The following is a 13,605-nucleotide window of genomic DNA, read 5'->3' on the forward strand; positions in this document are numbered from 1 at the left end:
TTAAAATTAATTAAATGACCTTGAATAGTTTTCAATGTTTTAAACACAGTCTTAATACCCTCTTGAAACATATTCACCGATACTTTCAAATTAAAGGATATTTTTTCTACATACCTATACTTTACAGGCAACTAGAGATTAGAAAACTCCTCACATTGCAGACTAAGGTGGTAAAACATCTAGTTTTAATCCGAACTTTGGATTACAAAAACCACAAGAACCTTTACATTTGCCAGTAACATGTTGACTACTCTGTGGGGTGTAATTGAATAATGTTATACAATGAAAGTAATTTCGTTTTGTGCACAGTACAACAGTTTACATTAATGTCTAAACAAATTTTAATTTTTATTCTTGAATTTAAATGATAAATTAATTATCAAACTTACAATTTTATTAATTTCCATTGATGTTCCAGGTGTGCTCCTCCAATTAACTTCTGACGATAGTTTTAACAAAGTTCCATTTAAGTTAATACTAAAGCGTCCTTGCGAACAGTAAGCACGACTATAGCAATCACCAACCATACCATAATTAACACGCTTTGTATCTTCTGTCCGGGAAAATGTATAATCACTCACTAAAAAGTATAATATATGTTATATTTTAACAGATACTAAAAGGAATTATTACTTACACTTAAAAAAACGTTTAAAATTAATATAAATATCATCCTACCTAAAATGTACAATTTAACAGGATCAATTCGTATTCTTCCAAACATTGTTCTACCAGAAATAGCATTACTATTAGTGGCACAGTGACAACTATTATTTCTTTGTCCATTGTATGAACATGACTGATGATTTGTTACTCTAAAATACGTATGTAAAAAATATATAGAAAATAATCTAGAATATTTTGTCAATACTTCTAAAGCAAAGTAAAATGTTTTTAAACTCTAACCTTCTAAGTTTTATTTCCGCATAATTCTCTTCGAATCCGGCTGGCAAGGTCAAATACTCCTTAGGTTCAGAAGTTGCCATACCATGGCAATAAATTAACATAAATCTTCTACCCACAAGTAAATGGTAATCTCTATCTTCAGTGTCTTTATAATGCTTTCTGGCTTCAAGGCAAGTTGTTGGATGACATTTTATTTGGTTACATTTTCTCTTACGTGGTGGTTTGAACTTTTCAGGGCAATTGATGCGTGCTACTTTTTTGCCATCTTTATTGTGACAGAATAATCTCCTTGTCTGACGACCTTTTGTGCCACACATGCGATTGCACTGAAATTTAGATTTTACATAAATACATATTAGCATAGCAATTTTTTACAGTATAAAAAATAATACTACTGTTATATAATATTAAAACAATGTCCACTAGATCTGTATTTTAACTCTTTCTTTAGAGGTATTTAATATTTTAAAAACTTACTTTTTTCCATGGGCCAGGACTCCATCGATACTCATCATCGCACTCTCTCAATTTGCACATTTGATTTGAAGGTGGTTTCTGATCATATGGACAGTTATCATTAGATACTGGATCTAATAATCCATGACGATTGGTAGAATAACAGGTTACTGTTCTGGATTGGATTCCTTCGCCGCATTCTGCTGAACACTTAAAACAAATATATTTATTTTTTATAGTAGTTCTTACCAACTAAAGAAATTATAAAAGAATAATTTAAAAACTTTTATACTTTTTAATGTATTTTTTACTGTTTGTATTTTAATAAAATCTAGCACTATATTATAAATTCATAAAATATATAATGGTTGTCGTTTTAAATGAATAGATTTCAAGTTAGTTACAATAAAAATTTGTAATGAAAGTTTGTTAAAAGATGATAATAATTTATGATAATCTAAATATCCAATAAATAATATGATAACTAATATTATTTCTGTAAACAATGAAATATATGTAATTTATTGACAAACATTAAAGTATACAATAATAAATATAAATTCATGCCCATGCATTGATTACACACAAGTAAAATGTATATACTGCAAAATGATGGAAAACAGCTGTAAAAAAAATGAAACATAAAAATGTATTTGCATAGGAAAATTAAAATTGAACATAGAAATGATTAACATTGTGGTAAATGATCTATTGGTTCTAAATTATTTCATTTTGTTATTTCTTAGTTCACTTCAATTATTTGTACCATGCATGTTGATTTCATCCACATGCTATATGATAGTACTGTGCTAAAAAAATCATACAATTTACAATCCATCCAAAAACAAAAATATAATAAGGATAAACTGACTGAATTCACACAGTGTTATCAATGTTAATAAAATGATTTATCAAGATACCTATTTTAGAAGAAATATTTATAGAATTTCTTTTATAGAATATCTACAGAAAAATATAACATTTGAGACATTTAATAAGGAATACCAATACACCAATGAGGAATGTCTGAAAATTGTCGATTTAATTACGTTTGTGTTAAATTAGAATGAGTGTTTGCAAACAATGTCCACAAATTAATTGTGTACCATACTAGAAATATTTTAAGAAAAATTAACTTTAACTGTTAAAGTTAATACACCACTTTACAGAATCTTTTCAGTCATTAGAAGTAAATTAATAGAAACAATGGAACTCCGTGATCAGCGTAAAATATATACACAATTAGAGTTTCTGCTAAACTTCAGTCATTTTACAAATTATCCCTTCAACCACCACACAATGGAGTACAATTTCCTGAATTTCTATTCAAACAATTCCCAACTCGAGCATACAGAATCAAGCTTATAGATGAATTGCAGAAGAAGGATATAACATTGATCGGTAAAACATACAATTGCATTGAGAGAAATAACTTTTGAATTATTCTATGGTCATGAACTGAAGTTGATGGCGTATCCATCAATAAGCTCGATAAACGAATCCAGCCAAAATAATTCAGACATGAGCTGCGTCGAAATGAACAAGAGGCAGGCGATGATATGAAATGTGATCAACTGATCATAATGGCGAGGTATGGAGGTACCTCAGACCAAGCGCCTTCCTGCCAAATATAGTCACAGGCAAAGCGTCGGCAGGGCCTCTGCGATCTTGGCTTGGTCAAGCCAAGCCTCGAGCACTGTTCGTCCTTAACGGTCACTTCCGGTCTGTGGTTTCCTCTCCTCATCGTGCACTCCACCCTTCGTCTTTGTAATCCGCTACCGCATGACTTCGAGCACTGTAAAATTATTTTTGTTCGACCAAACTGCGACTGATAACTTCTGAATTCTATTCCCATAACGATACGTCACGCAATGACCTCAGTTACACCCATCTAATGCGAAATTTTACCTATAGATTACTGGATTGAATAATAACCGAGTTTCGATTGATATTATCAATATTTTCCCATTTTATCTGGTTCCACCGGATCATCAGTTTGTAGTAAATTTTAGGATTTTTTAATCTTCTCTCATTGTATCATGTAAGGACTTGTGTCTTTCATAACATTCAACATGTTTTTAAGTTACATTGTTTAAAAATGCTTGTTCTCATCTTATAATTTGTAACATAGAGAGACAACAAACTTTTAAATCGCCATAAACTGTTCATGCATTTCAGTACACAGTATAAGATCAATTTAAACAACAGCGATATTAATGGCTCACAACATCGATAGAAGACCCAACACTATATTACAAAAAATACTCAATTACATTACCTTTGTAGATTTTCTGTAATGTAATGTTCTTATGAAAGGTACTAACGTTTATGTATACTTTAAAAGAGTACTGTGTTTGCGCTAAGTCTAATGAAATGTCTTGGTTTTCAAAGATGTTTAATTCCTGACAGTAATAACAATTTTGTAAAGATAAGATAACAGATTACAATAAGGTTGCATATTGATAAAGTGAAAGCAACACAAACGAAAATATTATAAATAAAAACAACACTTACAGGAGACCAATTTGAGACTTTCCACTTTCGGAAAATATTCGTTTCCATCTGATGTCTCCCATTGTTGGAATTAGATGTGCAGGGGATCCTCTGACAGATTTTCACTATTTGTGGCTTTTCACTGTCGTGGCATTTTTCATCTGGTAAATCGTCACCGTTTGGTCCTCTGCAGACCAATTGTCGATGTTGAAATCCAGCGTCACATTCCGCAGTACACTAAGTTTAAAAATTAACAAATTAATTTGCTGTGTAATATCTTATACAAATTGGAATACAGTTGCCGAGTAATTTATGAAGGAAATTTTCATAATTTCGATAAATATGTCAATTAACTAATATAATTGTCGTTCAATTTAAAATGAAACAATTTTAAAGTGGCTTTCAAACTGACTGGCCCAAGACAAATTAACAGGAACAACTGTTAATGAAAATGGATATGCTATTAAGAATATTATGATACTCATTATCTATACTGTTATATGCAATGTTATCATTTGTAAAATGTATGTTAACTAACCTTACTCCAATTACCAGTAATCCACATTGGACATTCATGACGGTTACATGGGATGATAGTAGATGGCTTCCTCTTCCGGTCACAGTAGTGATCAAGGACTGTATTCCTCATCTCAATGGAAACACAATGTACTTCTACACGCATAAAGTTGTCAACACATGGTTTGGAGCACTGAAATGGAAACAATATACAAATTTTTAGCGAATAACAAATGGATTTAACAGAATGAAATTGCCAACCTTCTTGTATGGTTTAATCTCCCAGTGGTATCCAAAACGGATACGGAGGCTGTCATCAACTTCATTATCCTGCTGAGAAAAGTCTTCGTGTGGTGGGTCAGAAGAATATTTAATTGGTGCTACGTTAGTCTGTAACAGGATATATTTATAAGTTAATGCAATGATAATATTGAGAAAAATTGATGAGAAAAAAAGGAAATAACATACCAATGTTGGACAAGGTTTAAGGACACAAGTTGTGACTTTATCTGGTTTATCAGAAGGAGAACATTTGTTGCTCGTTTTTCCATCAGCAGATTTACAAACAACATTTCTCTTTTTTGTCCCGTCACCACAAGTAACTGAACACTGTACAGAGAACATATTTATTACTTTTTTAACCGAATAATTATGCACACTTAAAGACAATTTCATATTGCTACAAGCAACAGACGCTAAGCTAAAGCATAACAAGCATGTAATTTTATTACGTACTGAGCTCCAGTCACTAGTCTGCCATTCATCGCAAGGTCCAGCATTGCAGAATTGTATATCTCTAGGAGGTGGCTCACCACAGAAGCTGTTTGGTACAACAAGACTATCCACGTGACATAAATAGTGTTTTTCCCGTGTGCCTCTACCACACATTACCGAACACTGCAATCAATTGGCATACATAAGACAAAACAATAAATTTGTAATTAAAGCAATACATTTACCGTGCGATAGCGATTAGAAAATTATCAGCGACACTTACGTTGCCCCACTTGCCATAATCCCACTTGGGACACGCACTCTGAACGCATACTCTCCTTAGAATTTTCTCCTGTTTAGCACAATTCTCCTCGGCTACAGGTCTCCCGTTGAAGTCCACGCAAACGGCTGTTCTCTGTTGAAAGCCACTTCCACAGGTGACACTGCAATTGTCCCATTCGCCGTAATTCCAATGTACATTTTCACACGGACCTGTGCAAGCTTCTTCAACAGGGCGTTGGAGATGCGCGCAGGCTTGTTCCTGGATAGGACGAGGATGATACTCCGAGTTCCGCAGAATCTGCATACATCTCGATGTCACCGTTCGTTTGCCTGGACCGCAGTGATTCGAACACTCGGATACCGACGTGATCTTCCACCTGGAATCATTTAGGTACGTTAACACTTGGACAACTGCCTAAAAAGAACTATAACTACAACCTCTTCCATTATCTTCAATTGAACTCATTCAATTAATTTGGTTAAAAGCTTTGTTTTGTAAAAACAAGAACTGTATTTGATGAATTGCAAATAATCGCACTTCAAGATTTACTAAATAACAAAAAAAAAGAAGAAAATAAACAGAACAACAATCTCTGTCGCAAAGGTTAAATTCAATATTCTACAAAGAGACAAGAAGAAGAATAACATTCCCAAACAGTAGATAGTCTAATCATTGAATACTCAAAAACTACAAGCACAATAATATCCAGACTCACTCCAGATGGCAATGGTTGTTGCACAACTGGCTTTCCTCGCGAGGTCTTTCTTTCTCGCGACAGTAATCATCAGAAACAACGTCTTTGTGCTCGGTATTCCTGCACTCAGCTCTACGATACTTCATTCCCTGGCACGTGTGACTACACGCGGTCCAGTTGCTCAGTACCCAAGTGAAGCTCTTCAGGATCGCCTTGGGTACCGTGTACTCGTACGTTACTTGATACGAGTAGTTTGCTACGGATAACACCTGCAAAGATAGACTTATCATTGCGTGATCTCCGGAAACTTTCTAGAAGAATCCAACGAGTACGTACTTCTAATATCAAATCAGTGCCTATCGGTCTAGAGCTATTCAAACGTTCCACGTTTGTGTTGGATCCGCTGTATTCGATAGTGATACCGGATTTTATAATGTCGATTACCCTCGCGTGTATCACCTGGTGGTCCCCGTTGAGAATATACTCGCCGCCTTCGCCCAGTCTTAGAGCTGAACAGAAAGATTTTTATCGTGGCGTTTGCGTAATAACCGCGGGTCGCCGCGTTAAGCGTCCGCGGAGGTAAGCCCGGGAAACCGGGAACGAGAAATCCCGGCCGATAACGAGTCTATCGAGCGTGGCCGGCAATAAAATCAGCGGGGAGGAATCGTACCGAGGTAAATCGAGTCATTGACCGATCCCGGCCAGCTACGCTGCCTGATGTCGATGTTGCTGCTTCCTGCTGGGATCTTCGTCACTCGCGTATAACCCTTCTCGGTGGAATTATGGGAGCCGGTGATCCTCTGGCAGGTGGAATTGTCACCCTTGCACACGCCGCAAACGTCCAGCTCCGCTGTCGAGTCTAAAACGTGATCGCATCCCGCTGGTTTACACTGGCCGTTCACGCATATGTGAAAGGTGTCTCGGCCGCATGGTGTTCCATCGATCACGTGTTGCCGCAGCGCGTAATACTGATTGCTTTCCACTTGGCAGAATAATCGGCAGCGTTCGTTCGATGGTACTGGAAAAAACACGGGCGCGGTAATGAGTTTCAGATTCTTGATCCGAGGATCAGGCGTGTATGTCTCCTTAGATCTTCGGCTCGCCGGGCACTCGTTACCCGGATTTACTTACTTCTGTTGTACTTGACGTACCACTTCGCGTTCTCCAGGTGCGGCAGCCTTAGGTAGTTGTCGTAGTTCGAGCACTGCACTTCCCTGCGATGGACAAAAAAAGAGATTTCAATGGTATCCTTGGAATCAATCGAAATCCATCCCTCCTAAAGTTCAATGCAGGTGAACGATCTACGTAGGCGATTGTTAAGAAAAAAGAGAAAGGTGTAACCGAGACAGCAACAGGGTCAAATTTAAAAGGAGAATTTTATTATTATATAGTCGATCACAATATACGAGCGAAGTCGGATTAACGGAGAAAAATGTACGCGCTGCAGCCTTGCCTCGGCAGATCTATATTTAAATTCTAGTTTATTATTCGCTCTATTGATGAACACGCTCGGCCGGTCTTAGAGATCGGTTTTTATGCATTCAAGGAAGCTATCGGAAGCGGGATCAGCGTTTAGTCGTAACGGAGACAGTGGGTTGTCGTTCGAAGGGAATTTCTATCGGTAACTACCTGAAACCCAGAGTTCCTGGTGGGCACTCCTCAGTCATGCAGCTACGATATTTCACGCGTACCCCGACGCAGTAATTGCCGCCGTTTTCTGGAGGTGGATTGTCGCAGTCGCGGTACTTCTTCTGTACACCGCCGCCGCAGGTTCTCGAACACTCCCCGTACTCTCCCCATTCGCCCCATTGGCCGTCGACCGGTTCGAGGATCCTGCGGGAGACGCACTCGCCTCGGTAACACCATTTGTTCACGCCGCAGGGAGTTCCGTCGCTCCACGGCATGTGCTCGGTATGACACTGATTATTAATCCAATTCGGTAGGGTGCACCACAATCTCCTGCACACTGCCTGGCCAATAACCAACCAACCGCTCAGTTTATCTCAATTCTTAAGCAGCGTGTTCATTATGCGCTTCTCCCCTTCGATTCTACGCTCCACGTGTTAACTCGAGCGATTTTTCTATTCGGACTAATTGGACGAGTATCGAGACGAGGACTGTCGGGAGTAAACGATTATTCGAAGTATCCGCGGGTGCCGGAGAATTTAGCTAGGAAAGACAGGCTAACGTATTAACCCTTTGCGGTCCACTGTCCAGTACCACTGGACATATTCCATTGACATACTTATAACGGTTCTTGCAATTGCAATTCACGTAGGAAATTGTTTAACTGGAAAGTATTGAATATGTCAAGTGAATAATTATCGAATGCAAAGAGCTAGAAATCCTGAACACTCTAAAGAATATTGAAAGAAAATAGCTTCGCTCCCCAATTTGTGTGATTTGACAAATTCATTTGAAAAAATCTTGTCTACATCTAACTGGAAAGTACTGACTATTTTAAGTGAATAATTATCGAGTGCAAAGAGCTAGAAATCTTCATCACGAGTCTCACTCGTCATTGTAAGGCAAGGGGTTAAAAAGAAGGTCCTGAAGACTCGAAACGCTCTAAATGAAAGTTCAAAATATACCAGCCCACGGTTTCTAGTTAGAAGTTAGAAGAATGCGTGACTTACCATCGGCGACCATGTGGGTGCAAAGTCTGAACCCTTCCCCGAAGGCCAGCTCGCATTGCTTGTTCGCCGAGTAATCCTCGCCGGCCAGTCTACTCACGTCGTCCGTTTCCATTATTATAACGGGCTCGTCGAGCAGGCAGCTGCCGTGGCCGGCTCTGAAACAAATTTCGACAGGCTCGAAAATCGTCCCGGTCGGGCGCAAGGCACCGTGCGCCCGCGTATCATCGGGGACGAAATTTTTGTCAGAAACAAATGGGACCCGGAGCGTGCAGCTCATTTAGAATCCAGCGGAACCGGATTCCTAAGTGTAGAGTCGCGGCGAGTTCTCCGGCTGTCGCAGAAAAACTCGCCGCGACCCCGCCTTTCACGATCGAACCGAAATTCGTTGAATGACGCCCGTTTTCTCGTGGTGGGCCGCGCTGACGTCACCCGCGCTGACCACGAATCTTTCGCTCTGCGACCACTTCGATCGATCCTTTAACCCCCGATCCTGTGTGATCGAGCCGTTAATGTTTCGATTGCATTGTGGGTTGATCAAATTGATTTTATCTGTTTGTAACACATCGGAAATAGAAATTGGCAGTATTCGCTGAGGCTTTTGTTATATTGGAAACGAGACGGTTCACTGATTTTAGCAGTAGAATTACTAAATGATCGAAATGGCATATTACTGATTTGTTCCTTTTGGAATTATTGGAAATACTTGCTTCCTTGGGGGATTACTAAAGATTTAGTGATACGTAAACTGAATTCAATCTTAATAGATGCATTCTTGCAGTCTCTATAGAGGGATTCATGAAATTCAATTCGACTGATGAGCAGTGTAACCTTCTTGTCCTATAGTTTATTTCTTAACTATGATCAATACCACTACTTTATAGTTAATAATTTATTAGGAAAAGAAAGAATTTTGATGTTTCTTCTATGTATACGTTGAATTTAAAAGTTGAAGATTGATAATGGAAACGAAATATTTAATTTACATTTACAGAAAATAAATCACACTTAGATTCTTCAAATTCAGTTAGAAATTTGACATAGATTTTGTTATAACCACGAAGAAGAATTCGGTCCATAGAGGGTTGAGGAAGTCTGACTTTTTAATTGATTTTTAATTGATTTGGATGAACTTGGCTCGAATCAGCAGAGGATCGGCAGTTTTGATTCGGTTCGAAGGTTCCGGCGGAGGCACGTGGACAGCGATGACGATGAAGAAAAAGTAAATACTAACGAGACAGACGGGGCCTAATCTACGTCAGCGTGGCGCAGGGTTAATTCGTCAGCGTGACACTTTTCCAGAACGCTGCCGTTTATTGGCCCGTCAAGGTAACGTAACTCACTCGAGGAACTCGGTGACGAAGTGCTTCGAACATTCCGACCATTCCCACGGGAAGGTGTTGTTGTCCAGCACCCTGGACATGATGTTACTGTGAGTGGTGGTCTTCTTGAAATCTGCGCATTTCACTTTGTCATCGTCGTGCGGCATATTTAATCTGGAATTTACAACAGAATCAGTTTCGACGTTCAATCGTTTCACTGTGGTAAAGAAAGTTCTCGCATAGAAAATGTATTTTATAAATTGTCGCTTTTATGGAAGCTTTAAACCGTGAGCCTCGATGGTCCAGCTGTTGCCATGTAGAGACTAACTTGTTGGAATATAATAATCCTAATAAGTGATTCTAAACATAAAACTTCTGAACATAACAATGAAAATAATTGAACAATGGGTAGCACAATTCCGTAGTCAGTATTATAGTATTACAATTAGAATAAGAAGTCTCTTATTAGTAAAAAGAGTTCTTTTACTAAATATATAATAAAATTTAATCTGATTTTATAATCTGATAAATATAATCTAATGTAATAATCTAAATCTAATTTTCAGAATAAGATATATTAGTATCTCTCAGTTATTTTCTACGAATGTTTGTTCATCTTAACAATGAGTAACACAATTGCTTCAGTAGTCGGCATTACAGTATTACAATTAGAATAAGAAGTTTCTTATTGGTAAACAGATTTCTTTGAATAAATATAGAATAAAATCTAATCTTCAGAATATCATATATTAATATCCCTCAGTTATTTTCTACGAATGTTTATTCAAATTTGCTGTGGGAATGGGAGTGCGAGCATCTTTTAGCACCCGCTGTACATTTCCTACACCCTACAATATTTATAGAGTGCCCAGCTGGTGCCAGTTGCTTGGACCACCTTCGGTATCCATTCCCGACAGGAATAATCGTTTATTTACGAAAGTCCGAATAGTTTTGCAGCGCCCGATAGATTCTACTCACACGTGACCAATTTCATGGGCAATAGTGAACGCGGCGGCTAGGCCGTTGTCCTGGACAATGGCGCAGGATAATCCTGGGTAGCAAATTCGTCCTAGATTGGCTAGACCCAAAGTGTCGCAACGCATTTGGTCCTGATAGTGACACAGATTTTCCCTTAAAATATTTTATTATAGAAATAAATCGTATGTAAAGTTTCAAACGGTTTTGATTAAATTGTTCATTAAAGCATTCATTACGCTAGAATATTGTCAATGTTCGTTTATACGCAGAGGGAAACGTACAATTGATCGCATTAACGGTGAAATTCTCGAACGAGACATACCTCGTCAAAAGCAGAGCCGCGTCGTGGTGTTCCGACGACGGTTCATGCGGATTGTTGTGTTTCTGCCAGTCACAAAATTTCCTCAACATGTCGTCCGCTGCGATCCCGTTCTTTCCCCTCTGTTTCGCACCGAACGTTTCATCCGTTTGCACGATTTTCATCACGGAAATATTTATAGCGTTCCCGATGGATTTGTCTTTATAGATTCTAGAGACCTGGAAAAGAAAATATACTTCACTCTCCATGATAGATCGCAACCGACACAATAAACAGATCACACGAATATTATAAATTGATCAATTATTCCTAATTACAAGCAATAATAATGCTTTTTTTTTGTTCACTTTCGCTACTGAGCTCGTGTAGCATTTAATACGATCTGGAAGAAATGTAAAACTTTTTGTTCTACTTTAAGTGGAAATTTCGTTTGAATATAATACATTGATAATACCAAAATAGTTTTCTGCTTCGAGACATCGGAGAATAAACGACATTGAGTTTTGTTAAATTAATCTAGAAATCTTCATCGCGAGTCTCACTGGTCATTGCACGGCAAAGGGTTAATACCTGAAATAAGATTTCATTCGATCTCAGTCCCGCCGTGGCAGACTACAAAGATTGACATTTACATAAAAATCGTCTCGGGCCCATCGTCGTTCATCTCCCGTCCAATGAATTCGTTCCATAGGGATCGGGGACGATGGCTTTAGGGATGCGATGCACGCCGCTAATTAAGAGTCAACTGTGTCTTGCATTGTTTATGCATGGGTGTCGTCTTTTTGCCTCTGTCCCTCCGTGCGTGTACTTTTCTCCTCGGGCCTCGCCCTTCGTCCCTCCACGGTCCGCTTAAACGCTTCATTAAGATGCAATCGTGTTCGTTTGTAAAAATCATTCCCCATATTATATGTCCCGCGACTGACGAGAATGCGTTCGTAAATGCGTGTAAAGGGGATTAACGCCGATCACTCGGGGGATCCCGGTGGACGTTCGATTTCGAGACCACCCCCGGAGAGATCGCGGACGACTTGGAAATGCGTAAAACGCGAACGTTCCTTTCTTCTCGTCGTTCGAAATTACGATCCATTTCTCTGACAAGTTAGACAAGCCTTTACTTTCGGCCCCCAGAGAAATTTCTTCCCTTATAAACAGGGGACGGTTCGTACCTCGCCGTGAAATGTTAATATTTGCATAAACCTCTGCAGTTTGTTTACGAACGTGCCGCATTCGCGTTTACTGCGTGAACCGTGGAATTGGATTGATAATGATGTTTCATTATTTATTCACGTAACTAATCTAGAAGTTATAGTAAGAGAATATGGAAACATGTTACTTTCTTAGTATCTTTTAACCCTTTGCACTCGAAAGCTTTTCACTTGAAATATTCAATATTTTCTAATTAATTATTGACATAGAATAATACTGGGATTTTCTTTTATTTTCAATGAATTATTAATAACGAAGTAGCTAGATCAATCACAGTTCAGAAAAAAATCACAGGGCAAGGGGTTAAGGTCATGGCGAATCCATTTTTCAAGCTACCGTTTTGTTTTTCATGACATTCAAAGCATAGCTCCAGCTTTCGTTTCCTTTCTCTTTCTCTTTCTCCATTTCTAAGCAGGCAATAGCAAAAATCAAAATAATTAGAAGGAAGACGAATGAATAAACTTCATTTGATTCTACGAACCAATAGGCACTTTTAGACACCGATTTCCGTGGATTTCAATTTCCCGTCGATTTCCTGTAAACACGAGAATTTTTGCGCGCGCCGCCGTCATCTGCATTATAAAAATGGAGTCTCAAGGTTATCAATCAGATTCGGGATATGAAGTCCGAGTTTGGAACGATAGGTAGATATTAACAATCACTTTTCAGAAAATTTATATTAAATCATCGATTTTATCTGCGTCAAATCGTTGAAATCTCTGAAGAAATGAGCAATATTAACATGTTGAATGCGTGTCACCGGTGATCTCCAACCAAATCAAATAACTACAATTCACTGAAATGTACGATGATCATTCGAAAACATTTATATATTATAAATAAGGCTACGTAACACGGTGACATTCAGCTAGATCAACGTGCAATAATACTAATGCAATTCAATCAAATGATTCAATATTACATTTTTCCCATTTTGTCTATTTCGTTCTAAATTATGCGGTCAAAGTGTTAAACCTAACATAACATTCACGCGACTTCCGACCGGCCGTTCACCAGCGTCCGTGGCCTATCCGAGTTAACGTTTCGAAACGGACAACAGGAAAAAGAGAGAAATAAATGAAAAA

General features: G+C 38.2%; 1 protein-coding gene across 3 annotated transcripts in view; it reads right to left on the reverse strand.

Moving 5' to 3' along the window:
• Positions 1-13,605, reverse strand: part of LOC116433037 (A disintegrin and metalloproteinase with thrombospondin motifs 1) — a 158,774-nt gene that overhangs the window by 2,921 nt on the left and 142,248 nt on the right. For 2 of the 3 annotated variants that reach the window (XM_031990690.2, XM_031990708.2), the window contains exons 9-29: positions 11,318-11,532; positions 10,996-11,148; positions 10,039-10,191; positions 8,699-8,853; positions 7,692-8,028; positions 7,194-7,276; positions 6,733-7,080; positions 6,399-6,571; positions 6,084-6,331; positions 5,369-5,744; positions 5,107-5,268; positions 4,840-4,980; positions 4,633-4,761; positions 4,394-4,564; positions 3,877-4,092; positions 2,966-3,157; positions 1,384-1,572; positions 907-1,232; positions 679-815; positions 390-580; positions 115-252 (exon numbers count right to left, since the gene is read on the reverse strand). In XM_031990690.2, the coding sequence (XP_031846550.1) occupies positions 163-252; positions 390-580; positions 679-815; positions 907-1,232; positions 1,384-1,572; positions 2,966-3,157; positions 3,877-4,092; positions 4,394-4,564; positions 4,633-4,761; positions 4,840-4,980; positions 5,107-5,268; positions 5,369-5,744; positions 6,084-6,331; positions 6,399-6,571; positions 6,733-7,080; positions 7,194-7,276; positions 7,692-8,028; positions 8,699-8,853; positions 10,039-10,191; positions 10,996-11,148; positions 11,318-11,532 (4,185 nt within the window). In that variant the 3' untranslated portion in view covers positions 115-162. The remainder of the gene's footprint in view (positions 1-114; positions 253-389; positions 581-678; positions 816-906; positions 1,233-1,383; positions 1,573-2,965; positions 3,158-3,876; positions 4,093-4,393; positions 4,565-4,632; positions 4,762-4,839; positions 4,981-5,106; positions 5,269-5,368; positions 5,745-6,083; positions 6,332-6,398; positions 6,572-6,732; positions 7,081-7,193; positions 7,277-7,691; positions 8,029-8,698; positions 8,854-10,038; positions 10,192-10,995; positions 11,149-11,317; positions 11,533-13,605) is intronic. The other variant, XM_031990698.2, reaches the window with a different exon arrangement.

Source organism: Nomia melanderi, chromosome 3, assembly GCF_051020985.1.
Source record: "Nomia melanderi isolate GNS246 chromosome 3, iyNomMela1, whole genome shotgun sequence".
Classification (NCBI taxonomy): Eukaryota; Metazoa; Arthropoda; class Insecta; order Hymenoptera; family Halictidae; genus Nomia; species Nomia melanderi.